This window comes from Gossypium hirsutum, chromosome D06 (assembly GCF_007990345.1).
Source record: "Gossypium hirsutum isolate 1008001.06 chromosome D06, Gossypium_hirsutum_v2.1, whole genome shotgun sequence".
NCBI lineage: Eukaryota > Viridiplantae > Streptophyta > Magnoliopsida > Malvales > Malvaceae > Gossypium > Gossypium hirsutum.
In genome coordinates this window covers 19,532,202-19,560,025 of record NC_053442.1, presented here as the reverse complement: position 1 = coordinate 19,560,025, position 27,824 = coordinate 19,532,202, and the positions used below count along the sequence as shown (strand labels likewise).

The following is a 27,824-nucleotide window of genomic DNA, read 5'->3' as shown; positions in this document are numbered from 1 at the left end:
ACAAATAAACCAAATCCAATACCATTAAAAGCACATTTAAATATTCAAGTAAAAACACTCAACACACTCTAAGCATTGTCCTAAAAACAATGCAAAAACTAGACCACAAATTCAAAATTATAAAATCGTACTACGGCCAAATCAACTTTTGGGGGATGCCTTGGCAACTCCACCCTGGTCAACAGTTTTAGATGCTGGTGCTGCATCGTAATTTCCATTAGTGCTCCCACCAGCATTGTTGTCGGCTGGATATGTTGGAGGCTGTGAGTAACTACCACCATAAGAGGTGTTATAAGGTGCTCCATAACCAGCTCCATAGGTTGGGGCTCCATATCCAGGCTGGGCAGATGCCGCACCATAACTTGGTGGTTGAGCAAGTTGTGAACCTGTCTCTGGTTGACCATAACCAGAAGATGGCGGCTGTGAATGATATCCTGGCTGGCCATAACTTCCTGGGGTGCTAGGCGACTGTTGAGCCTGCCCATACATCTGGGGATTGGCCAAAGGTTTCTGCGTTTGTGGTTGTCCATATCCAGCTCCATAACCAGGCTGTGCTGGTGGCTGATTCCCATAGCCAGTTTGGGAAGGCGGCATTCCATAACCAGGTTGAGTACTTCCTGGAGGTGGATAACTTCCAGGGTTTGGGTTAGGCTGCTGACTAGTATTATACCCTTGTTGGCCTGTTGCAGACGGTTGGGTAGACGTAGGTGCCTGACCTGAATCCCCTTGACCACCTTGAGTTGGATTTGTCACATTACCGTAGCTCGAAGCAGAACCATAACTTTGTTGCTGATCGTATGATGATGGCTGCCCATAACCAGATTGATGGTATCCACCATAGCCATACTGAGAATAACCTTGTCCTGGTTGCATATAGCTAGAAGCTGGAGGTTGACTGTAATTGTAACCACTGTTATCAGCTGGAGTTACCGAATCACCAGAGGTTTGCTGCTGCTGCTGTGAAGGCTGTTGGTTATAGTAATCATAACCACTTGCAGCAGAGGTTTGCTGGTTTGGTTGTACAGATGACTGGTCCCAACCAGAGGCATATCCACCAGATGACGGTTGGGAAGGGTAGCCCCCATAAGGAGGCTGCAACATGTTGTACTGCGATGATGGGCCAGGATATGCCCCAGGCTGCATATAACCATAACCAGGCTGTTGCATTGGAGGAGCCCCTTGGCCCCAGCTTGAGGCTGGTCTTGCTTGATAACCTTGCTGTGGAAATCCTCCAGCCATTGATGGATTTCTCATACGGTTCTGCACAAGATCAATTCCTCAAATGACCAATATGTACTTTCCGATGATGATAGCACATAAACACATACAGCATTACAGAATATGCATATATATACAAGAGGCATATACAATATCAACTCAGCATAAAACTGCAAAAATAAACAAAATGTGTTCAGTGGATTTAATGGATTTGTACTATAGCATAAACTACGAAGAGTATAATGCCTACATACCGTATGGTCGGAGGAATTATTGAGTTTACTCCAGCAGAAGCCCATCATTTCCCTATTTGAAGTGAATGGGTGCAAAAAGAAAAAAAAAAAAAGAACCCCACAGATACTAATAGAAGCTTTTACATCATAGCAAAAGGAACTATGAACCCAATTGCCATATACAGGCAAGAAACTCTCACAGTTAAAAGTTCACTCTATATCATCTATCCAATAATCCAATTGATACATTTTAAAAAACAGAATATCAGATAAGGAATGCCAACGACCTAGATAGATCAACCAACATGCATTAAGCAAATGATTATCGCCTAGAACAGATCCTAGAATTCTCTGAACCAAAGAAGGGAAAAAAGCATTACAGGTATTACACTTATAAAACGAATATCTGCATTTAGATAAGGCGACTAACTGGTGGTCACAGTCAAGTTATGTTAAGATATCAAAACATGAACAAGGAATTCCCCTTTATGGTGATAAAACTTCAATATTTTTATCAAAATCTTAGCACAAATCTTTAGGAAGACTGAAGGACAATAACCATCAGTCTTCACCAAATTCGAACCATTCAGTTTGACCTCCATCCAAATAGTAAAAGACCATTTACCTTAATAATATATAAGAAAGCAACTGCATGTGAAGAGCTTGACAATTTGAACTTAACATGTAAAATTATAACTAAACCCATAAGATTTGATTTCAAGGGTACCAAGCAGTGAACAATGAAACCACCACGTTATCCAGTTCCTAATATTAAGCTAGAACCAGAAGATTTTGATACAAAACAGCTACGAATCTCTTACAAAGTAGAGGACCTGCTCATCTTCCATTGGTCATTTGACACCTACAACAATTTCTCAACCAGCTGCCATAGCAACAAGGGTCACCACCAAAAAAACGTCTGCAACTCTCGAGATTTTACAAGTGGAACAAAGAGAAGAAGAGAAATAGATGATAATATAAAATCCAGTCCATATCTCAAAGCGACTGAATAACTACAAAGGGATAGCAAAAGCAGCTATAGAAGAATTATTCAGCATACTACCCGGAAGAAATATTATAACCTGCTTGTGCAAAATAATATTCTCCCTCAACAGGTATATAAATGTATAAGAAAATCTAAGAACTTGTTAAAATATAGGGGGAAAGTTTCAGAATATTGACCAGAAAAATGATTGACAGGTCATAATACAATAATATATATAGGAAAGAAAAAAGGTTTTGCTTGCAATTAAAAATGTATGGAGCAACTCTACAATATCCTGTACAGTGAAATCTCTTAACCAATGTTGGAAGCCTCAATAAAAGTGAAATTTCAAAAATTCTATCATTACTAATGTTGTCAAGACTAGTCACAAGATCACAATAATCAACATTCAAATAACAAATTAAACTAGAACAATTATTAATAGAACTAAAAGAATCTACTGCAGTAGGCATGCATGTTAATCGTACAAAACAAACACAGGCAATTCATATAAAAGTGGCAGACATAATTTACATTGAGGAAACACTTTCCTCCTAACATCCACTTCCAAACATACCTCACTTGTGACCTCATCAACCAATTCTCTTGCATGTTTAATCTGTTCACTTGTCCCATCTATATGTAAAGTCCTTTCTGTTGATGTATCACCTGGGGGCAAGTGCAAAGGTATCACCTGCATAATATTAACAGAGGTATTTCCATCACAAATGGTATGTTTAGGTGCAATCACAACAAGATCCAGAAGAGCATTGTATACGGAACAAACTGATTAGAATACATAAAAGTCTGTTAAAAGTTAGCAGATATAGAACGGCCATGCATCCAATTCCTAATAATAACTTCCAAATATAGATGAAACTAAGATTCAAACCTGAATACGAGCTCCAGTTCTAGCTTGCATGTTTTTAATTGTTTCACCACCTTTACCAATCACCAGACCAACCTGAGATCATGCACTTATTAGTACCATCTTAAACAAATTCATTGAAGTTGAAATGTTGAATAATACTTTTACACCAGTATACCTTGTTATTCGGAATCTTCATTTCAAAATGTTCACTTCCAGCCTGTCCTGTCAATCGCCGGGAAACTATGCCAGAACCCCCTGTTTCAGCCTTGATAAAAAATTAAAAGGTATAAATTATATTGCTCATATTCTGCATAGCAGCAATGCATCAATTTGACATAAATAACAATAATTAAAAAAAAAAGGATAAATAACCTCAGCAAGAACATCATTTATCAACTGCTCTGCCTTAGATATTTGTTCAGCAGTACCCACAAGCTCTACAGGCCTAGTCACAGAATTAGGGTCAGCATCCATATCTCTTTGGACCTGAATCTTTGCCCCAGATTGTAGTTGAAGATATTTAATGGTTTCTCCAGCTTTCCCGATTATAACACCGACCCTGTTTTGAGGAATATCAATCTTTTTGCTACTACCATGGTAGCTGCCATACGAAACCGGTATAGCTGAAGGAGCAGAATTCGAAAGAGGTTTTACATCTGCACAACATCAACGCTTTTAACTTCAACACGCTATGGTAGCTGAAGGAGCAGATTTTGGTAAAGGTCTTTACATTTGCACAACATCAATGCTTTTTAATTTCAAAAATCATGCAGGAGAAGCAGCCAAAACTCGAAAGCTATTTTACATCATTAAAAGCTCGAAACTCTAAACACAAAATCCTAGAAGCAACAATCTCATTAAAGAAAAAAAATTCTCTATCAAAAAATAAAAGGAAAGCTATACCAGAAGGAGCGGAGCTAAACCCCTTGTCGTGATCAAAACCACCGCCGGAGCCGTTTTCAAAACGAGGGCGCTTGGGCTCGGCCCCAGCGGAGGCGACGGAGGCAGTCAGGCGAGCAGCAATCTCCTGAGCTCGCTGCTTGGCCATCTCGATGCCATCGAGCGGCGGCGGAACGCTGTTGTAGGAAGGAGGAGCTGAATCTGGGGAAGAGAAACCAGTAGGCCTCCTAGCGCCGGAGGGGAGAGGGGGTTGGTCATCGTATTTACGCTTGTTGCTGCCGGCATCGAGACCTGAAGAGTACTGTGCTTCGTCTGCCATATCTGTTTGCGCGAAAGAAACCCTAGATTAAGAAAATGGGAGGATATTATTATGTGATGTAACAAGTAGAAAATTCATTATTTTATATTTATATTATGTCCTCGAGTGAGCTGGATTCTTCTCCTTCGGTTTGCGGTTGGAATGAACCGGATCGACCCATTAAATTCAAACTTAATAATTTTGACCGGTTCGACCAGGGAAGCATCAAATTGTTATCAACATTATGAATGGTATAACAAATTAGTTATAATTTTCAAAGATAAATCTCAAATAATTTTAAACTTTAATTTGGTATAATTATAAATATTAAAATTTGATTGCGCTTGAAATGTATATACCAAATTTTAATTTTGATTCAATCATATATATATTTATAAAAATAAATATATCAATTTATTTTTATTTTGGATAAATATAATTATTTTTATATGCAGTATATAAACATAAATTAATGCTACATCAATAAATTGTATTAATAATTTGTGATAATTAGATCATACATAATTTTAAAACTTATCCCTAATATTTATAAATACTTAATTGATTAAATTAAGAAGAGATAATATAATTTATTTTTTAAAATCGAATTAATAGCCGAATTAATCAATTTATCGATCCAATTAAAAAAATTTGTTCAATTAATCTATATCGATTTTTGATCTAATTGATTTAAATCCTCTCTCCAAATGAATGACTAATTTCGAGGGGTGCTATTAATGAGATAAAATGCGAAAAGTGTCCATTACTTTTATTTTGCTACTCCCACATGACACATGACTCAAGAGTGAGAGAGTTGACTTCTGCTCTTGCCTAATTTGATCTCAATCTTTATACTTTTACATATTTAAAGTTTAATACCTTAAATGTTTAAACCTAAAAAAGAAAAAATCCATTCTACCTTTTTAATCTCATGATTTTAGATGTTATATTCTTTTGATTTAACATTCAAATCTAGTTTGACAACACCATGAGCAATTTTTTTTTAATGTGAATATTTAAATTTAATGAAAATCTTTTGAAAATAATACTAATCAAACTTTAGTTATTAAATTAAAAGAATAAAAATACTAAATTTTAGAAATTAAAAATAAAAGGACTAAATTTAAAATGTGTAAAGAGGACAATGATCAATTAAACCTTTAATAATTACGATTGAACCAGTTTTATAAATTTTATATATTTTTAAAATTTTATGATTTTTAATTGTTTATTTAAGGATTTAACCACTATTTGAGGTATGAACTTGGCAACAACTCCTACATAGGGGTTGAAACTTTTTTTTATCCAAGTTAATCCCTAAACTTGATAATTGTTCTTATATTAAAGCTTGAACTTGGTAATTGTTCTCACATTGGAGTTTGAACTTTTTTTTGGTTCAAATTAACCCCTGAATTTGACAATTGTTCCCAAATTGAGACTTGAACTTGATAGTTGTTCTCACTTTGAGGCCTAAACTTTAAGGTTTTCAAGGAAATATCAAGAATTAATTTGAAAAAAAAATTTAAACCCCAATATGAGATTAATCGACAAGTTCAAAAATTAATTTGGACAAAAAAAATTCAAATCCTATGAAAGAACAATTGCGAAGTTCAAAGATCAACTTAGACCAAGAAAAATTTAAACCCCTATATGAGACTAACTGTTAAGTTCAAAGATTAATTCGGATAAAAAAAAAGTGTGAATGTGGCTTCACCTTTTAATTAATTATTGTAAAATGAATAATGAAATGAAGCGAAAATCAATAATTTGATAATTATTAAAACATATTGGGGCGACATTCATTTTAAATAAATCTATTTAATTTCCATTAAGCTGATTTTGTGGATTTAAAGTTAAACCTAATTACTTTATTTCTATTATAGATCCTCTAATAGAAGAGTGTCTTTGCCTTAGAATTCAGACAAAAAATTCTGATATTAATGATTTAGCAGAAGATCTAGCAATCAGCTGGACTTCCATTAATGAATATACAAATACTGATGAAGTAGAAATAAAAGAGATTAATAATAAAATTATTGAACTCTTTGAACCAAACAGGTTCACTACTGAAATTCAGCCAAGGTTATTAGATATAAGAGATCTGTCAATTCCAAGAGATTGGATGATGGAAAAAATTAATAGTTCTAGTACTTCTAAACCAGTTAGTACTATAAAATATATGTCATCAGGTACTAAATTGTATTTTAAAAATAATTGTATAACAAATACAAATGAAAATTTAGTCTTACCCTCTAACTCTCAACCAGAAGAAGAAGAGGATAATATTAGTACAAATAGTACACCAATAGGAATAAAAACTGTACAAATTCTAGAAAAACTAGAATGGAATGTACTTCTAAACTGTACAAATTCCTATATTTCCTACTGAACCTAGTAATAATTCTAGAAAAACTAGAATGGAAGAAATTCAAACTTCAACAATTGATAAAAAGTCAAAAGTTGAAATAACGATTAAAGTTACGTTTCAATTTAGAAAATATAAAAAATATTCTCTAAATGCTTTGGTTGATACTAGAGCTATAATTTGTAGTTGCAGAGAAAATGCAATTCCTGTAGAAAAATGGGAATTAATGAAGAAACCCATAAAAATATTGGGAATAGATGGAAGTAAAAATATAATAAAATATAAAGCTAAAAACATACTAATTTACATAAATAATGTTAAATTTATGATTCCTAAAATAGTTTGTTTTCCAAAAATGAAAACAGATTTATTATTAGGGAATAATTTTATTTGTAAATATTTACCTTTCACTATTGATAAACATTCTATTTGGTTATCAATAAAAGAAGATTTTGTGGAAATTCCACTTGAAGAAAATAATATAAAAGTGTGTAATAAAAAATTTACACCTATTAAAATTAATTAGTATTTGTAAATTAATTACTAATATTTGTTGATTTCTTGAGCAGGCCTCATGGATAGAGGTAAACAACCTCTAATAGTTGGTGAATGGACAAATGTTCACAAAAAGCCCAACAAAGGGAAAGCAGAATCAAACTCCAAAAAAGGATTTGAACCTGCACAAATACCATTTTATCCTAACCAAGGATATTATGTATCTTATCCGATGGTAAACCAACCACTTGGATCAAATGTTTTAAATTACCCTATGGTAAACCAACCAATGGGAAATACTTTTTCATTGACCCCAAACACGGTGAGTCAATCATAATGGTCCCAAAATCCGAATTCAGTATCACAAACAAGTTATGCTGAAGTCATTAAGGGAGCCGAGAATTTGTTGAATCAACAACAAATTCATGAATTAAAAGATCTTTCAAAAATTAAAGATTTTTATAACTCTGGTTTATCACCAGAATTTTATGATTTTATAAATGAGATATGGAAAACCCATATTTCAAATCAAAGAGCCAATTTCCGAAGAGCTCTTACCAAATTTTCATTATTCTTAGTTGAAAAAACAACTAAAGAAAATGAAGCTGAAGAACTGTTATAATAGGAATATATATAAATCTAAATATATTCCTCCTTGAGCAACATTTCTTTTATTTAAATCATCTATTCTTGGTTGAACGGGTTGATTTGAAGTTTTCCCTGGGTATTCAGGTTTTACATCATTAGTAGCTATGTTTTCGGTTTTATTACCAAAAACCCTAAATTTTTCATTATCAAATTCAAAGTCTTTATTAGAAAATCTAAGATAATCATCTGTTTGACTATCTGACTCTACTTTTCTTTTTCTATATGGATCTGGTGGTTCAGTATCCATGGGTTCTGGGATATCTATATTTTCATCTTCAGATGAAGTGGTTTCTTCATCAGAGTTATATGTTGAGACTTTTATGTCTTCATCCTGATCTGTTGAAGTTTTTTCTTCTTCAGATTGTTTCTTTAATAATTCTGTTTGTTCAGAATTACTTGAACTACTGCTATCATCATATTTTAACATATAATGATAATTAAACATACTAAAAAGATCTTTATGTTTTTCATAAAGTTCTTCTATTAGTTTTAAATATTCAACTCTTTCTAGTTGATCATTACTATTAGTAAATTTTTCTTTCCAATGTTCTATAAGGGTTTTATAAGACTGGAAATCATATTGTTTTTGTTGATCATCTTTTTTGCGTTTTTTATGTTTTTTATAATTTTTTAACATAGAAGCTGACTCATCAGAAGAAGTGTTTTCTTCTTCAGATAAAACTAAAATATGATATTTACCATTACCGTAATATAAAGGACCTAAATCTACCTCGGACTCGATATTATTATTACTAAAAACCTAATCTAATTTGTTATTAACATTAGTTAATATTTCTTTAGACTCATGGTTTAAGTCTAATTCTTTTATATTACCTAAGTTATTTACTTTTTCTTCTACAGAATTAACCTTACTATATAATTTACTGAAATAAAAAGAAGTCATATCGACAAGACTATTAATACCCTTACTCAGAGATGAAATGTTGTTTTCATTTCTAGAGTCTATATGCGTAATATGATCACAAGTTTTATCTTTAAACTGACACTCAATTTGTTTCATAATGTTTGTTTCGGGTACCTAAGATCGGCCTGTTATCCTAACGTCTTCACACAACACCTAACGTCCTCCCTGGACTCAACGGCAACAAGAAGACAGATAAACAGATATAGGTTTTGAAACAAACAACTGTGAAACAAACAGAAATGTAAATCAAAGACAAAAAATTACAATGAATATTACGATATTATTTCTCCAGAAAATCGTTACACCGGCACCTCTGATACCAAGTAGGGGGGGAGAGTAGAGGGTATTTGAGAGTATGAGCGGGAGGGAATATAGACTCTTTTATTACAAAAGGAAAAGTTTACAAGAGAGAAAACTAAAAAGTAAAGTAGTTGGTAATTTACAAGATGCTATACAATTGAGCTTTCCTCCCTATTTATAGAGGAATTCTAAAAATTCTATACAACTGTATCTTGAATCCCGTACAGTGTTTCTGATAAGGACTCGGCTTCTTTGTGGATGTGATTGCTTCCACGTCTCCTTCTTTTTGCATGGCTATGGTTGCTTCCATGTGTCATGCTTGCATTTATGACCGCTGTTGTCACTGCTTGTGTCACAGCTGCTTTTTGTCATCTCTTACATCATCATTGTTTTAATGATGATTAAGACACCGACAAGCATCTTCCCACTTAACCAACCAACTTCTTAGTTGACTTCAAAATCACTTTCTAAAAACATTTTTCACAAGCTTAAACATTCTTTGATCAATAGCACAAGTAGTCAAACACAAGAAGAGGTAGTCACCAAAAACATGTAACACAAGCCTGATTTGTGGAAAAATCAAGCGGACATTATATTTAAAACCAGCTTAACAATCATCTCCATCTACATTTCATTTCAGCAGAGAACTAGTTTATTTGTTCTTAACAGTGGGGTCCAAAAAGCAGCCCAGAAGCAACTTCTGATACTTTATTTGGACCACCAATGGAGGAAATCCTTGCGGCGGTTGATCTTTTTCTGCAATTGAAGAACTCCATACAGTAAAGCCTCGGCAGTGGGTGGGCAACCAGGGACATAGATGTCAACAGGGACAATTCTGTCGCAACCTCTAACAACGGAGTACGAGTAGTGGTAGTATCCTCCACCATTTGCACAACTTCCCATAGAAATAACCCACCTGGGCTCTGGCATTTGGTCGTAAACCCTGCAAAAATTACAATAGGGTGATCAAATTACCAAAGCTCAATCAAATTTGTACAACTGAAACAGGAAAATAACAGGAAACAGAAGAGAAGCAGTAGAGAGAAGAGAACGAACCAACAGCATTGGTAAAAAAATAAGGTGTTTATTTGGCACAACACAAGAGGAACAAATCAAAATGCCAAACCACCATTGAAACAACCTTTGCATAATTCACCATCACACATTAAGCCTATGGTCCTAATCAGACTCAACCACGACTCAAATATGACAAGCTCTGCCAAGGTATTAGGTAGCTTTTTACGACTAGACACACAAGAAACTAGTTATATAAAAGTTCAATAGAGCAAACATCAATGTTAAGTAATCTGTTTATAATTTGTGAACCTAACTACTAACATAACAAACCAGGTAGATCACACAAACTTATTCAAAACAATTCAAGGTAGCTCCATATTGAACTTCAGGCTTTACAATTAAACCTTTAAAATCAATGTTCAGCCAACCAAAATAAGGGCTTGAAAGATCACAGATAAAAATTGTTGTAATCATAGTTCTTCATCTTCTTGACTCTTCAACAATTTCCTCAAAATCAGAAGGAAGCTGAAAAGTTCAATAGACTAATACAAAGTCGGAGTAGCAAGCACAATGTTTTATGTAAAGGAGCACAAAGATGGCAATGTATAGACTGAAGAAGAAACAACCTCAGGTGGATTTCATATCATTCTTATTTTATCTACCATATTCCAAATAAAAATCCATAAATTCAGAGATATTATTATGATCTTTCAGTATTTGAAATTTGCTCCCAACTTGAATCAAAGGAAAGAGCTAGCATCATTGGAATTCAGTCACAAATCAATTTATAATTTTACATGATTAAAAAGATAGGATCATCTAAATATTTCCTTGACAAATGGAGTTCTTATGAATTAAAAATTGCAATTAAGCCTGTATTAATTAGCCCAAAAATGTAACAATGAGATAAAACAATTGTTTGGACTGCACAAAACAAAACTAAAGAGCTTCCAAACCTAAAATATAGAGATGGAAAGAAAAGGACTATTAAATTCTTAGATTGAAGTTGAAATATGCTGCAAATCCCTGTATTTGAATGAATTTGAGACTTATTCATTTACCTACAAAATTGAAAATTAAATCTCTTACCTTTTTATTTAAAAATCCTAATATAGTTTCCATCAAAACTTATCAATCCACTCATATTATGAACTTAACAAACATACTAAATTACAATAAAATACAATCAAAACCCGTCGGAATCAATCATTACAAGTACTAATCGGAATCAAATCGACAAACCAGAACACCCACACACATGGTAGGATAAAAGTAAACTTAATCATTTACTTAAAACATAAAAATTAAATCTCTTAATTTTTATTTAAAAATCCTAATCTAATTATTGATAATTTTCCATCAAAATTTACAATCCATACACCCATACTATAATTTCATAAGCAAACTGAACTCAAACTAACAAACCAGAGTACACCACATGATAGAAAATGAAACTAGACCTCAAATTTCCCGATACCTTGCCATTAAGCTGCCTCATTGGCACTTAGACTATAATTTAAATAGTAATAGAATTTTTTTTAAAAGTTTTAACGTTTTAAATCTCAAACATTATCAAACTACAAAGGCAACAGATTTTGAGCTAAATAAAATACTAAGAAAGAAACGAGATTGTAACATACTTGCGGAGAGCAGGGGCCATTTTATTAGTGAGAGTGCCAGCAACGATCATGCAATCGGATTGGCGAGGACTAGGCCTGAAAATGACACCAAAGCGATCGAAATCATAGCGAGAAGCGCCGGTGTGCATCATTTCAACAGCGCAGCAAGCAAGGCCGAAGGTCATGGGCCAGATGGAAGCACGACGGGCCCAGTTCAAGAGGTCATCGACCTTGGAGATCACGTATTCGGCGGTCTTGGAGATGCCGGGGGGAGGACCGGAGGTAGAAGGAGGAGGAGAAGGGCGAACATAAGTGGTTGGGGTGGCGGAGGAGGAAGAAAGAGCCCGCTGTGCGAAGAGGAGGTGGGGCAGGCGATTGGCGCTGGCTCGGGTGATTAGGGACATGGGTCGGTGAGTTTTAGAAATTTGGGAGAGCTTTGATTCGGTGACAATTCTCAATTCTGGGCCATGTTACTGCTGCTGCTTATCGTTTGGTTTTAGTAGTAGTTTGAATTTGTTAGCAAGCACGCCTGGCTAGGCTAGGCTAGGCTCGGCTCGGCTCGGCTAGGAAAGGTGGAGAGGTCTAATTTATATAATTTTATATTTATTGATTTCTTTATAAAAAATACTAAATATTAACAAAAATTACTAAAGTTTTTATAAAATTATTAATTCAAAAAAATTAATGAATCTCTTATCATGTAAATTACTAAAATTCTTATAAAATTATTAAATCTCCCACAACTTTGTAATTTTTATTTATTTTTGTATTTTTTATAGCTACAAGTGTCGTCATTTGTCTTATGATTTGAGTATAATCTTGTTCAGGCCGAAAGTAATATTCAAGTAAAATTATCTCAACGAATTTCTTATCTAAATCTCTGACAAAATTTTCCATATACTTTAAATAAAATAAAAGCTTCAAACTATTATTTTTTTGCATTTTTTAGTTAATATTATAAACCAACATTTTATTTAATTATTTAATTATATTAAAAAATATCTTTTATAAATTTCATAAAAGGAAAAAATAGTATTTTTGTAAAAGATTAGGAGAAAGTAAAATCTTAATATTTACTTGTAGTGTTTTTTTTTTAAAACTTTTTTTTAAGTAAAGGTACTTGTTGTGAAGTAGAGAAAGGGAACGTAAAGATATATTTAAATTTATTTTCTTATTGAAATAAAAAAATAGACATAAAACATATCATTTTAATTTTTTTTCAAAAACATACAAAAAGGTTTTTTCCACTTATTGCTTATTTGAGCTGGCATTTTTACCAGGAGCAGTGTTTTCTTAGATGCATTTGATTGAGTGGAAAAATAATAAGATAGAAAGAAAAAATGAAAAAGTGTAAAAAAAAAATTAGTTGGAAAGAAAAATGAGGAAATAAATAAGTGAGATTCAACTTTTCATTTTAATGCATAAAACCAAATTCTCCCAAATTATAATGATAAAAATATAGAAAATGAAAGAAATATGCATATCAATTCAAAATTATGCATTTTTAAAAAGTTTTATATTTTTTTCCTCTCATTTTTTAACAATACCAAGCAATAGCAAAAAAAAAAGCATTTTTTTAGAAAAAGAAGAGAATAAATTCCTCATTTTCATACAACATATCCTATTTTATTTTGATATTGACACTAAAAAATAAAATAATTTCTAAAATTTTTAAAAATTAAAAAGAATCTTTAGAAATTCACTTATAATAAGAGTTGAATATTTTTCTTTTAATTCTCTTACCTTTCGTATCAAATATAAATATGAAAAGATAAATTATATTTTCCAAATTTCTTGTTTTTTATTCCTTCAATTTTCCATTTTTCCACCCTTTCCACTAGAGGTGATCATGAGTCGAGCCGGGCCGGGCCCAGATAAAATTTTAGGCCCAGGCCTGGCCCGAAACATGTGCCTAAAAATTTATCAAAGCTCAGCTCGAAAAAATTGCTAAGCATGAGCCCGGTCCGGCCCAGCCTGGCCCATATTAAATATATATTTTATATATATTAAATATATATATTTGATTAAAAATAAAAATATATATTTAATATATAATTTCGGCTAGGCCGGGCCCGGGCCAAAAAAATTTACATGAGGCCTGGCCTGTTTTCTAAACGGGCCTCATTTTTTTACCCAAACCCATATTTCGGGCTATATTTTTACCCGAACCCTCCTATTTTTCGGGTGAGCCGTTGGGCCGGGCCGAGTAGCCCAACCCATGATCACCACTACTTTCCACCCTACTTTATTCCAAGTCTTTTGGTTGAATGGGAGTGGAACATATTGTCCTTCTATGTGCTGCAAACGCTAGCAATGCTTGTACAAAAAGGCCAGAGGCACGAAATGTACATTTTACTGTTTGGTTGAAATTAGACTTAAAACCATAAATTATTATTTAAATTACACATTTTCTTAAATATAATTAAATTTATATTTTATTTTATTTTATTATAAATGATACCTAATCTATACTACATTATTCTAAGAAGTAATTTTAATAACAATATAATTTGAGTACCACTTAAGAAAAAAATAGTTAGATAAACTACACCTAAAGTCACTAAATTATTACTAAGTTTATGTTTTGGTCACTCGATTTCAAAAATGTACAAAAGCCGTTACTAAATTATTCACATTATTTGAATCACTGTATTGTTAAATCATTATTGTATGACATTCTCTATTTGCATCTCTTGTACCAATCAAAAGCTTACACTCTTCTTTTTTTACGGTTCAAATTTTTTCATGAATCAACTTTGAACATCATGTATCTAGAAACCAAAATCCAATTAACTTTCTTCTCCAACATTCAACATTGACCATCAAATCTATTTGGATTTAAGGTAAGTTATACTAATTGATGGGTATTGATCCATCGTACCAATCGCCGGATCATCACTTAAAGCTCGTTAGCTAAACTTAAAAAAAAAAAAACTTACCAACTCAGCGACTTAAATAATAGCTTCTGAATAGTTCAATGACTTAAATAAAAACTTTCAAATAGTTCATTGACTATTTTGTAACTTTTTAAAGTTGAGTGATTAAACATAAACTTACTAATAATTTAGTTACTTTAGATGTAATTTACCTAAAATAGTTTATAGACCAACATGTAAAAAAGACAGTATATAAGTAGCATTTTGTGGTTTAAACCTCAAAATTATTATATTCTAGTAATATTTATTTAGTTATATAATATATAAGCTTTCAATATATAATTTAAGCACCATTTGGTGGTTTAAGCTTCAAAATTGTTATATTTTAGTAATTTTTATTTAGTGATACGAGCATACTTGAAAAAAGTTCCATTCTTTAATAATGAAACTAAAAAAGAATACTTAACCATATGATCTTTTCTTGCATGAACCCAAGTTGCCTAAAAACAAACATGGATTTGCTTTGGTGAAATAAGATTAATGCTTTACTTCTTACTACTGATTATCATAAATTTGAAAAGATACTAGATACACTCAATATAAAATTATTAACAATAGAAAAAGAACTCTTTATTGACTTGAAGCTCGCATGCCCAACTTAAAAGAAAAAAACTTATCAAACCCAAAAACTTAAATTATATTTACAAAACAAAACATTACGAGAAAAAAATAACTTTAATTGAAATTATACTTTAAGTTCAAAGATAAAAGGACACTCTATATGGCATTTGATATTTTGTAAAAAAATGATTTTTAATCATTTTTCAACTGAATTAATATCAAGAACTAAAATATAATATAAAATCATAGATAAATCACTCGGGAGATAACGTGAGTCAGACAGAGAATGGTTTTTAACGAGAGCTTCTACTTCATCTCAAAACCAACAGAAAACAACAAATTCTATGGCTACGGAGGAAGAGAAAGGAAAATAGTTAGAAATTAAAAGAACAATAATCATAACACATATTAAAGTTGAAATAGTACAAGATTTAAGCACAAAGGGCTAAAATTATATCAAAGAGAATTGATGCACCTGTATAGCTCTTTTTTCCCCTTGGAATTTGGGTTTAAGATCCCCATTGGTCTCCAAAACCCAGCAACATTTTCCTTGTCATTGCCATTGCCATTGCCATTGCCATTTCCAGCATAATTAGAAAAGCTGTTGTTTAAGTGTAGACGGACTGCTAATCATCATATTTTCTCCCACTAAACAAAGTCAGACTGGGAATACCACTGTGTCTATCCCTATAAAGAATATTAAATGTGTATGAAAGGACCAATTTACCTCCTCCACAAATCAACAACAGCAACATTGGACTTCTGGTGTTGGAACTTGGAAGACATTAGACATGATAGAAAATTAGCTTAAATATAAAAAAAGGTCCCTAAACTAAAACCAAATGATCATCCAAGCCCACATCATTTTATTGCAGTTCATTAAAATTTCAAACATCTATTTCCATCAAATTGAGCCCTTGATTAGAGGTATCATCAGTTTCCATCCAATCTAGAGGTCAATTAAGTGAAAATAGATGTTTAATTGATTGTAATAAAATGATCGGGGCTTGGATAATTATTTAATTTTAATTGAAGAGATTTTTTTTTTATACTTAAGCCTAGAAAATTTCAATAAATCACCAAGAGTATTGTGATAAACCGCTGCAGCTTCAGCCTCATTAATTAGAGAGGAAGGCGCAAAGCAAAAAGCAAAAAGCAATCAGCAAAAGCCCTGCCCGGGAAAAAAACATTAGCTCCATTGGATCATCTTCACGCATAGTACATGTATAGACTGTTTGATGCGGCACAAGCGATGGAGTTTTCAGTTGGATGCCATGCTAGGTGTAGCAACTTTGTTGTGAAATCAAAAGTATTTCCATTTGCATCAACTGCTGAGTTATCTGCTCCTTTCCCTAAAAAATGAGACGAGATATGGATAGCTGAAAAAGATGTGAAACAAAGCTCAAGTATAGCCATAGGGTGTAATCGAGCCAAGCTGAGCTTGAGCTTGACTCAAAACTCGGTTCAAGCTTAACCGAACCCTATCATTTGAGCTTGAACTTGGGTTGAAAATAAATCGAATTCTTCGAGCTCAGCTTGATTAAACTTGTTTGCACAATTTATATACTCGAGATTGAGTCTGAGCTCGTTTCATATACAAATTTTATCTTAAAATAATGAAATATGAAATGTTAAGAATTGATGGGAAAAAGGATTAGCAATCAGTGTTCAAACCGAAGTTATTATATACATTACTAGTCAATGTATTGACAAAGATTTTTTCCCTGGAATTACCAGAACTACAATAAATAGTTGAAACCAAACCAAAGCTACATAAAAAAGTAAAAGAAAAAACACAAAATACGAATAACAAAAGCAAAATACAAAGTTGAAATCAAATCTGAGTATCAGCAAAACAAAACCCAGATCTGAAAATATAAGAGCTTAAGAAAAAGAAAGAAGGAAAGAAAGTAAATCATTGTAAATGGCAGCAAGCAGTATTCAAATTTCAAAAGTAGGAGACGCAGACTTGTTGAGAAGAAAAAGAGGTGTTACAGGGGAATGAAAAAATGACAGCTGTTAAAGGAAAAAATTAGTGAAAAAAAGTAGGGTCTGGATTTTAAGTGCATATATATGGGGTAAGATACTAATTTAATTATAAAATTTTAAAAATATATAGTATAAATAAAGCTTTGATTAGGCTAGCGAGCAGCTTGAATTGAGTATTAACAAATTCAGTTCGCTCAAGCTTGACTCAACAACAACTGAATCAAGTTAGAAATTTCTTTTTCAAGTGGAACTTGAATAGCTTGCGAGTATAAGTGTCGTTTGGAAATTGGATACTTCGCAGGAAAAAAAGAAGGCTATAATCCTAATTCACTAATGATCAAGCAAAATCACAAATCGATGATTAAAACATCTCAAACTTTTTGGATTCTAAGAACAATGTGAAACGCATACCTCGTCTAACAACACCAGAAGGACTACCAAGAGATCTTGAAGGTCTTGATGCTGTCAGACCTTGTCTTCTGGAAATTCATTACAAAAATAAAAATGTCATTCTTTTGATTCAGGATTTTCCAAACCAAGAAAGGTCAAACAAGTTCCTTTAAAAGCTACTCAAATCATTATACCTACAACAGAATATTGGAACATACCTCATGGGGTTTTTGTTGGCTTCTAGTGTTGTTGCTTCCTTGCTACCTTCAGAACAACCAAACACCCGAAACAGATTGCTGGAATAACAGAAATCACTAGGTTATGTATTGTCCAGGTCCTGGCATATTTGACTGTTTATTTGAGATAATAAAAAGAAAAACTGTACCTGTAGGAACCAGTAGCCACTCGAAGTCCATCTCCACTTAGACAACACTCAAATTTATCAAAGATGGAATCATTTTCATACAAATCACAAAGCTGCTCAAGGTCCCAAAATAATAACAGAAAAACATCCATCATACGGGTAAATATAGGGTCTTTTTTTAAATAGTATCTAAACAAAATAGAAGAGCCTTAGAAGTACACATTACCTTAGGCCTAAGGTATTCATGAACTTGGAAGGTTGCAACTGGACCAGAATCCATATTTATGTCCCACAGCTGACGCAAAGAAAACCTTGTTACCAAACAATAGAAAAGGAGGAAGGAGAAAACAAATATAGGAACTCAGCTTTTATGCAAGCATCAGATGCCTACGACACAAGGGCAAAGTGTTATTCAAGAGGAGAAGAATTAATTCCGTAAAAACAATATCAACCTTAAGGGTCAAGTAGTCACGACTTAGTATGTGTCTTCCATCCTTGGCAAACTTGATGTCTGAGATTGATGCTATGATATCTGTGAAAAAAGACCTGGAGCCTGGAGCTTCTTGTTCCTCAAACCTGTACCATCAAGAAACTTCAAAAACCAGAAAAAAGAATACAAGGAAATGCGACAGAACTATCTTACGGCAAAAGATGACTGTTAAAATGATAAATCAACCAAGAAAAAACAGAAATACCACGGGTCACTTACAATTTACTGTGGGTATCACACAATGCAGACTGTCGCATATCAATAAGACGAATTGAACCTTTTGAACTACTGTAAGCTAACATATTACAGTGTATAGGATGAAATTCTGCCGAAGTTATCACCTCTGCAAGTATATACTCAAGCAAATGAATCATGCAAACATGAAAATTACATAAGAGTATTATATTTTACAGAGAATCACCCATAAATTGATAAGAGTAACATTGTGAAACCCAAAGAGTGCGATGATGATAGTCAACTAGGAAAAATAGCAGGGTGTAGAAAAGAGGAAGAAATTTTTGCAGATGGATAACCAAAAACAGAAGGAAAGCAAGAAGGATGAGGATAACGGAAAGAACAGACTATCAACCCATAAGCAATAAAGGACATATATAAAATAAATTTATAAATCCATAATGTCCAATTAGAAAACTGATTCCCCACCAGTCAAATCCTCCATGTTTGCAGGTTTCACATCAACAATGTTAAAACTTTGGTTGCTAATTTCCAGGTTCCAGAGATTAATTCTCAGGTCATCAGCCGAAATAAAAGTTTCACCATCACTACAAATAAAGAAGAAAGGAATAATAAGTATTTGATAAAATCATGAGCTAGCTTTGAAGACGAAGTATTTCAGGTTCAAAAGTTGAGAAATTACTCTCTCTCAGTTTATGATCTTTCTAAATGCACTCCCCACCTCCCAACCAACAGACAGCAAATGTAAACAATTCAACCCAAGAAAGTAGAAACTCAAAGGAAAATAAAACAAGATATACATCATAGTCCATATACAAGGAATAAGAGGGAGATGGGGGCCAGTTGTGGCTAAAATCAATCAAATAAGTATATAGACCTGTTATTGGATATGGAATTAATATGATAGTCATGCGCATGAGAATATATTCTTCGACATCTGGCCATAAGGTTTGTCTCAAGAGTAGTTACCTAATTACAACATAAGCACTACGTGTCAGATCAACAAACCATATAAACAACAATTTGGCGTATCAGACACAGCCTAAACATTAAAAAATGACAAAAATAACATAATAATTTCTTAAGTATTCATGATAGACAACAACTACCATAGGCAAACGCAAAGATGGCAAACCCCCACTTAGCAATGAAAAGTCATTGCTTGTGCATCCTCCATTTGCCATGTATTGTTTGGAGCTTGTTGATATACTTGAACCAACAATAGGATCATTTCCCATGGCTTTGGTGGAATCCACATTCAAGTCACATACTTTTTTTACCTGCTTCTCTTGTACCTGTCCAAGTTTGAAATGACATTAGAAAGACCAACCGGATAGCAAGGTTAGATGAGTAGATTTGTTGTACTGCCACTTTTGGGACATAAGTGTTGGAAAAAGACAATAAACACTAATCTGTGTACAACTTTATAATTGTAAAATCTAGGTTATAAAAGATGCCTTTACCTACCTTCCAGAACTTGATTGTTTTGTCATTTGTCGACAAAAGAGAAAGAGCACCATAAGCCGACTGGCACCACCTAATTTTGTTAATTTTCTCCTCAATTTCCAAGCTCTTGAGATAGTCAAACTGTATTAAACCAATATCGTAGACATTTCAATGAAATTCAAGTCCAGAAATATTTTAGCATGTAAACCCAAACATTCATTATGTTTATCTGGCATAACCAAACATAAATACCTCAGGTTCATGGCTCTGAAACTCTGTTTTATAGCGAAATAAAGGGTGCCTATTAATTGGATAATCCATCTTCTCTAGATCTCTCCGATGCCCAACATGCTACACATTATTCAGTTTTGTCAAAGAACATACCACAAAAGATGAGAACAGAACACTGGAGCAACACAGTGAGTGAAACAAACAACACAGCTTCAGAAATATAAAAGAAGGAAACAGTCAGCAACATACATCTTGAGTGTCTGTCCTTTCAAACAAAACCACCCGACCTCCTCGATCTCCGGTAGCAAGGTGATCCCCAGTTCTATTAAATTCAATAGCGGAGATGATATCAACTGAAAAAAAAAAGCGCCATGTAATGAAGCGAGCAGAGGAATCAGAAATGCAGGACAAGCAAGTACCAAGTACATCATACCCATAACTGTTTACTTCACACAAGCAGAATCACCAAGCAAAGAGCATCAGGGAGAATTATATCACCAAATATCAATTTAATCCCTCCTAGCATTGAGAATGATGAAAGGAAGGTGTCGTAAAGAGCAAATTTTATAGCAGCGCAGCTGAAAATGCTTCACACAAAGAAACTATATGTTTCCCACAGGACAAAAACGACAGTAATTCATGGACCTAGTCACTTACATGGAAAGATTCTAAGTCGGACAATTTGATTAGTTCACTTGGACCTTTTTCCATTTTCTACAACTCCTCCGAAATGAGAGACATAAAGCAATAAACGCTAGTATACTTTGACAATGAACATGTTAGTCCAGAAATCACAACCTAAAGTCAAGTGCATCAATCACGCAAGCAAACTCTGTCACTTGCCACCAAAGGCTTGTTAAATACCTTTTTTTCCCTTTCTTTTTTTGTGCACCAAACTCCAAGACCCTAGTAATTAGAACAACTTGCGGAAAACAACGGCCAAGCATATATGAAATAACATTTTATTGATTAATTATTTCAATCATTTAGTCAATAACAACTAACCTCAGCTGAAACTCAATGAACAAAAAAAAAAAAACCTCAGCTGAAACTCAAGCGATAATTATAAAACAGGAACAAATTGATAAACCACAACTTACACACCGTTGTTTCATATCACACTTTGAAACAGTTGTGAAGCTAGACCTAAATCCTAACATTATAATGCAATCCAGCCGAATGTTATATCAAATTGAAGTCACGTATTACCAATATAAACAATCGAGAAAATAAATAGCAATGAGGAAAAACGACTAAATAATAAAACTTGTAGCTATTTGGATTAAAAAAATGAAACTCTAAAATCAATAATGAATAGCTCTAAGAGAAACCGAATCGAATAAATCCAAATATTGTACCATCCTGTATTTCCTCTCCGGCAGTTCGCTCTCCGAACACCTGCGAGAATTTCCACTCCAGCGGTTGTGGCCCTCCCACAGGAGCCACGGCTGCTTCAGCGCCGCCGTTGTTCATCGTTGTCTCAAAAAAAAAAACGATTCCACCTCACGAAATAAAATAAAAGGCAAACTCAATGCATCAACGAGCCGATCTGGCGCTCAGATTCACAACAAAACCGAAACACTTCATCGATTTAAAACAATCTCCATTTGAAAAATGCAAAGCTTCTCGATCGATCATCGATATATTCCACAAAGAAAATTCATCGGTGTTCCTTTATCGCTCTTTTTTTTCTCTAACCGGTAATGAACATGGATTAGATATATTTTTAAACAAAAATAAACATCGACGAGATTCCACTCTATCTCCTTCAATTAAAACTTTTCACAGTTTACTCTCTTATGTTTCTTTTAATTCGGGAGAGAAGAAAGAAAGAAAAATGTAAATTGGAGGATAATGACGAAGCTGGAAATGCGACGAAGCTTTGTGGCCGATTATTGGACCCCCTCCCCTCTCTCTTCTTCTTTCTGGTCAATTTTTATGGAAGGTCCCTGTACTATGTTTTTTTTAAATATTAAGCACTTACTATATGCTTTGATATTTTTATTTGTTTATGTTTTTAAAATGTGTATTTTCAATTTTGAAATGAATTTTTTTATTATTTTTGTCAAATAATTTTAAAAATATTTTTGAAAAATAGGACATCTATAAGTTAATATTTTTATATAGTTTGATAAATATTATCATGGTTTGAACAAGATTAGAGGGATTGGAAAAAAAATTAGATTTGTTTAAAATATGAGTTAAACTTGGGCTTGAACATTTAATACTTAAGTTCGATCCAACTCAGCCTGGTTTTTTAAGTTTGTAATATTTTATATTATGTAGCTTATAGTAAAAAAAATTACATATATAATAATATATTATTATAATGTAAGCATTAAAAAAATGTTGAGATGACTATATATAAAATTTTAATAAATAAAAATATATAGAATTATTAAATATTAAATTGAAATGATATAAATATATATTTTTAAAAATTAAAAAAAATGGAATCTAAAATGAGTTTGAGTTATCTATTTACAAATATGGGTGGACTTTAACAAAATTTAAAACTCATATTTCGAGTTGAACTAGACTTAAACAAGGATAAAATATATTAATATCATATTTAGACTCGATCTATTAATACTTTTAGTTTGAACCTGTTTCATTTAGTTGTTACTTGTTAGACAAAAACTTTGACCACTACTTCAAGCAAAATTTGATTTTTTTAAACAATAACAATGTATATATTACTATTGAACTGTGATTTTTTTAAATAAGCAAAATCAAATTATTTGATAAATTAATAAAATAAAGTTTATATTTTTATTTTAAAAAATTTAACTCTTTTACTTTTTAAATTTTAAATTTCGAGTATAGTTGTGAACACCGTTAAAATTTTTTTATTAATTTGTTGGTGCAATATTTTGAATAGAAAAAATCACTTAGTAATCATATAACAAAAACAATATTATAATAAACTTGAAATTAACAATAAAATTTTAACGGTGTTAATTTTTTAAATCTAACAAAGTAAAAGGACTGAATTCGTAAAGCATGTTTTAACTGAAATAAACATGGCAGAGGGACTCTTGTAGAATTTGACATATTCTTTTTCTGGAGTGTATTTTGGTGATTAATTTAACTGATTTGGGAATATTCGATGGGAAACTATTCCTATTTGGTGATAAAACGACGTCTACTTTTGTTTTCTCAGCTTTATGGATGAGGTTGAGGACATTGCTATGTTTAGCGTAGATTACAAGGCTCTCTCCTTTCTTTCTTTTTAATTTCTGCTTTTCTTTAATCAATAGCCCTAAAAAGAAAACTCAAAAATAAAAAATATCAGCAGAAAGAATCTTCGTCTTTTGAAAGATCTTTTAGAATGGAACAAAAAATGTATAATTTATTTTATTGAAATTAACAAAAATGTGGAAAAATATTCTGTGTTTTTTTTTGAGAAAATTCTTTGTGTTTTTAGGCTAATTTATCAAAAAAAAGCCAATTTTTTTATAAAATTACTGAAATGGGCCGTTTTTTAATTATTTATCAGAATGGGCCATTTTTCCCGAAATCGCGTCCACGTCAGCGCGATGTCAGGGGACGTGACAGGAGGTCGCGCTGACGTAGACGCAATGTGGACGCGCGCGTGAACAGTGCCCAACGGTCAAAAAATTGACCGTTGCCCCCCCAACGGTCAAATTTTTTTTACTATATAAACCCCCTCACCCCTTTTATTTTCACAAACAAATTCAATATCAATTTCCTTCAAAAATTCGCTCAATTCCTTTCAAAAATTCTCTCAATTCCCTTCAAAATTTCTCTCAATTTCCTTCTAAAATTCTCTCAAACTCTCAAATTCCTTCCAAAATCCTCTCAATTTCCTTCAAAAAATCTCCAAATCCATATTAAATTTCTTTTTCCATTAAATTTCATTTTTTAAGAAAATTTTAATTTTTTTTTTATTTTTTTTAAATAATTTTAAAATTTTTAATATTTTCAACAATGGCCGGATCATTGATTCGTCTCGATAAGAATCACATATCGGTGGAGCAAATGAACATGGTAAGTATTAAATTTAAATTTTAAATTTTATTTAAGATATTTTTATTTATGTATTTTTAGATATTTATTAATTTATTTTTTGTTATAAAAGGCTGAAGATCGGGTATTGGAATGCAATATTCGGAATATGCATGCTCCTCCATCACCGTTAGTAGAGAACTACCTGCGGGAAGCGGGATTTTGGCACGTGGCAACGGTTGACCGGGGATGCAAGTTGGAGCCGAAACTGATCAGTACGTTGATCGAGAGGTGGAGACCTGAGACGCACACATTTCATCTTCCATGTGGAGAGTGCACTATCACTCTAGAAGATGTCCATCTGCATTTGGGATTGTCGGTGGATGGGCACCCAGTGACCGGGTCTGCCCAATCTAGCAATTGGGAGGCGGTGTGCTACGAGCTTTTGGGTGCCGTTCTGGATAAAATGGATGGAGGTAAGGTGGAGATGGGCTGGTTACGTGCCACCTTCCCCGGTCTGAATGAAAATTCAACCGAGATTGAAAGAATCCGATATGCTCGATCATACATTCTTCAAATAATTGGAGGCTATCTCATGGCCGACACTCACGGAGCCGTGTACATCTAAGGTAACTGCTAAAACTCGTTGATTTTAGAGCAGCCGGTGAATTTAGTTGGGGGTCTGCCGTCTTGGCAACATTATATCGGAAGATGTGCGGGGCGACCAAACCGAGGAGAGCAAAAATCGGAGGTTGCCTGTCACTACTGCAATCATGGGCACGGTTTCGCTTTCCATTTCTACGTCCTCGAGTGAACCACCCATATACATTCCCACTCGTAACGAGGTAAATTTTATATTACATTTTGAAATTGTTATGTAGATTTTGTAAGAATAAAAGAATGCTAAAAATTTATTTAATTAGGTGGAACCATCCGGCAAGTTATCATGGATTACCGACTGAACTTGAAGATATACGGCTTATATTGGAGCAACGGTCGGAAGCAGAAGTAAGTATTATTGCAAATAGTTCCATACATTCGCTAGTGGATTGATATTTAGTATTTAGTATTATGTATATATGTAATATTTCTATCATGTTCATGTAGTTTCAATGGACACCATACGAGGATCCGGCAGTCCGGGCAGTAATCCCGGAAGAGTTTTTACAAAATCCGAACGCTTGGCACGTGAAAGTGGTGTTGATCAACTATGCAACCGTAGAGCCCCACCAGATAGACAGAGTCCTACGACAGTTTGGATGTAGACAACCGATCCCTGCGGACCCTGAGGAGTTTGACGAGCACCACAAAATCGACCTTCGGCTATTAGGTATGAATTTGCCGTTATACTGGTCAGTGTACATAGAAATATGGGAAAATCGGAATGAATATCTACCTACTCGGGAACCAATCATCGTTCCTGAGTTAGCGTGCGTTCCAGAATACATGCCATGGTTTAGGGCCCATGGGAAGCCGTATTTACTTACGCCGGAGGAGAGGCGGCGGCAAATACGTGTCGGAAGGGAAATGCGCGAGCCTCAAAATCCAAGGGGATAAGACTACGAGGGCAGCCCCTCAACGAGGCCCAGACATTCACCTGGTTCATCATCAGCGACCATGCAATCACCGTCCCCAACGAGAGCACCGACGCAGTCACCTGGTGCAGCAATTCAACAGATGATACCCACACATTCACCTTTCCCTATGATGCCAGGTATGTTTCCTAGCCCTTATATGTACCCTAACCCGTACATGTATCCTTTTCCGAATCCTATGGCAGGTTGGAGCCAAATGCCCGGATCAGCTCTATTTCCTGTAATGCAGAGCGGACCACCGATAACTAGGCCATCGACGTAGAAGGGGTCGCAAGGGGGGCCGTCGGGGAGCTCTCCTTTTTACTAATCGCCAGCAACGCATGGCTTTCAAACTCCGTCGCCGTTCATGATGCAAACACCTCCACATACACTATTCTTTGAAGGTGGATCATCGTCCCAAGTCCAACAAGCAGATGCCGAATCGGAAGAACAACAATCACAACCCGAGGAAGAACAACCGCCGCCGGAAGCTAGAGGAAGAAGGAATCCAGCGCGTAACCGTCGACCCCCGCCATGTGGAACCGAATCCCCCGGTCATAGACATTGATTACCGTATTAAAATTTATCATTTGATGTAATGAAATAGAAGTTTATGACGATGTAATACACATAGAATTTTTTCCGAGTTATTTTGACATTATTTGATTAAAAACCCTAACCTAATTTAATTAAAAACCCTAACCCTACTTAATTAAAAACCCTAACCCTAACCTAATTTAATTAAAAACCCTAACCTAATTTAATTAAAAACCCTAACATAACTTAATTATAAAACCTAACCTAACTTAATTAAATTAAAAACCCTAACATAACTTAATTAAAAACCCTAACCCTACTTAATTAAAAACCTTAACCTAATTTAATTAAAAACCTTAACCTAATCGAAGCAACATGTCTCAGGCAATATCTATGGTGTGTACGCTGCCACAAGCTTCCCTCTCGATCAAATACAGCTAGTATACCGGCGCCTCGATCTGAAATAACACAGATATCAGGTTGGGGGCACACATGCCTCTTTAACCTAGAGAGAAAGAAATCCTAGTCATCAGACGACTCCCCCGGTGTTATTGCATATGCAATTGGAAGAATTCTCCCACCGCCGTCCTGTGCCACTGCAACCAATAGCCGATGAGTGTACCTACCGAACATGAAGGTACCGTCAATTTGTACCAACGACTTGCAGTACGGAAATGCGTCTCAGCATTGCTTAAAGGTCCAAAATAGGCGTTTGAACACTTGGCATCCACGTAGCAATCGGCCGTTGTAGTACGCATGTTCCGTTTCAAGGTCTGTGATGGCACCTGGGACGTATCTCTCTAGCACCTGACACCATTGCCATATTTCATTATATGAGGCGTCCCACCCACTATGCATCTTCTCTAATGCCTTTTGCTTAGCTATCCAAGCCTTGCGGTAAGAGGGCGTATACCCCATTTGGCTATGGATATTGGCAATTATCACCGGCACTGAAGTCCGAGGATCTGCTTTTATCGTGGGCAGTATCAAGCTAGCCAACACAGCTGAATCCATTTTCGGATGATCTTTTGAAACACCTACATAGGAAGGGAGTACATTAAGTAATGCAACATTGGAAAATAAAAATATAATTAAAAACACATTCAATACTGTACCTGCAGCACATGTATGTGGACCTTTGTACTTTTTGATCTCCCACAACCCTGTCCTCTTCCTTAACGAGGCGATGATTTTCCATGAACATGTGCCGTCTTGCACCGCACACTTCGCCTCAAATTTATCAGATTTTGATTTAACGACGTGGTAAT

The 27,824-nt window shown here is 34.0% G+C and overlaps 3 protein-coding genes across 3 annotated transcripts; all 3 read right to left on the bottom strand.

Moving 5' to 3' along the window:
• Positions 1-5: 5 nt before the first annotated feature.
• Positions 6-4,589, bottom strand: LOC107895341 (far upstream element-binding protein 1). The gene is made up of 6 exons (XM_016820649.2): positions 4,211-4,589; positions 3,680-3,963; positions 3,483-3,572; positions 3,329-3,400; positions 3,014-3,130; positions 6-1,260 (listed from the first exon to the last, which is right to left on the bottom strand). Exons 1-6 carry the CDS (start codon positions 4,524-4,526, stop codon positions 142-144), a joined length of 1,998 nt encoding a protein of 665 aa, XP_016676138.1. The 5' UTR covers positions 4,527-4,589; the 3' UTR covers positions 6-141.
• Positions 4,590-9,666: 5,077 nt separating this feature from the next.
• Positions 9,667-12,363, bottom strand: LOC107895342 (NADH dehydrogenase [ubiquinone] iron-sulfur protein 7, mitochondrial). Its single transcript, XM_016820650.2, has 2 exons — positions 11,896-12,363; positions 9,667-10,181 (listed from the first exon to the last, which is right to left on the bottom strand). The coding sequence occupies exons 1-2, from the start codon at positions 12,276-12,278 to the stop codon at positions 9,947-9,949; spliced, it is 618 nt and encodes a 205-aa protein (XP_016676139.2). The 5' UTR covers positions 12,279-12,363; the 3' UTR covers positions 9,667-9,946.
• Positions 12,364-15,658: 3,295 nt separating this feature from the next.
• Positions 15,659-22,361, bottom strand: LOC107895343 (serine/threonine protein phosphatase 2A 55 kDa regulatory subunit B beta isoform). Its single transcript, XM_016820651.2, has 14 exons — positions 21,835-22,361; positions 20,726-20,829; positions 20,498-20,596; positions 20,267-20,386; positions 19,909-20,094; positions 19,677-19,768; positions 19,268-19,386; positions 18,824-18,947; positions 18,567-18,690; positions 18,341-18,409; positions 18,136-18,227; positions 17,969-18,046; positions 17,772-17,839; positions 15,659-16,723 (listed from the first exon to the last, which is right to left on the bottom strand). Exons 1-14 carry the CDS (start codon positions 21,947-21,949, stop codon positions 16,581-16,583), a joined length of 1,533 nt encoding a protein of 510 aa, XP_016676140.1. The 5' UTR covers positions 21,950-22,361; the 3' UTR covers positions 15,659-16,580.
• Positions 22,362-27,824: the final 5,463 nt, after the last annotated feature.

What these genes read in the sequence shown, in the direction of transcription:
- LOC107895343 (XM_016820651.2), bottom strand. Translation starts at nt 21,949, where the DNA reads ATGAACAACGGCGGCGCTGAAGCAGCCGTGGCTCCTGTGGGAGGGCCA. An exon ending in AAACAATCAAGTTCTGGAAG is followed by an intron (nt 20,095 to 20,266) that starts GTAGGTAAAGGC and finishes AAACTTGGACAG; the next exon opens with GTACAAGAGAAGCAGGTAAA. An exon ending in ATGAATACCTTAGGCCTAAG is followed by an intron (nt 18,228 to 18,340) that starts GTAATGTGTACT and finishes GACCTTGAGCAG; the next exon opens with CTTTGTGATTTGTATGAAAA.
- LOC107895341 (XM_016820649.2), bottom strand. Translation starts at nt 4,526, where the DNA reads ATGGCAGACGAAGCACAGTACTCTTCAGGTCTCGATGCCGGCAGCAAC. An exon ending in GTTTAGCTCCGCTCCTTCTG is followed by an intron (nt 3,964 to 4,210) that starts GTATAGCTTTCC and finishes GATGTTGTGCAG; the next exon opens with ATGTAAAACCTCTTTCGAAT. An exon ending in TGAAGATTCCGAATAACAAG is followed by an intron (nt 3,401 to 3,482) that starts GTATACTGGTGT and finishes GCATGATCTCAG; the next exon opens with GTTGGTCTGGTGATTGGTAA.
- LOC107895342 (XM_016820650.2), bottom strand. Translation starts at nt 12,278, where the DNA reads ATGTCCCTAATCACCCGAGCCAGCGCCAATCGCCTGCCCCACCTCCTC. An exon ending in ATGGCCCCTGCTCTCCGCAA is followed by an intron (nt 10,182 to 11,895) that starts GTATGTTACAAT and finishes TAATTTTTGCAG; the next exon opens with GGTTTACGACCAAATGCCAG.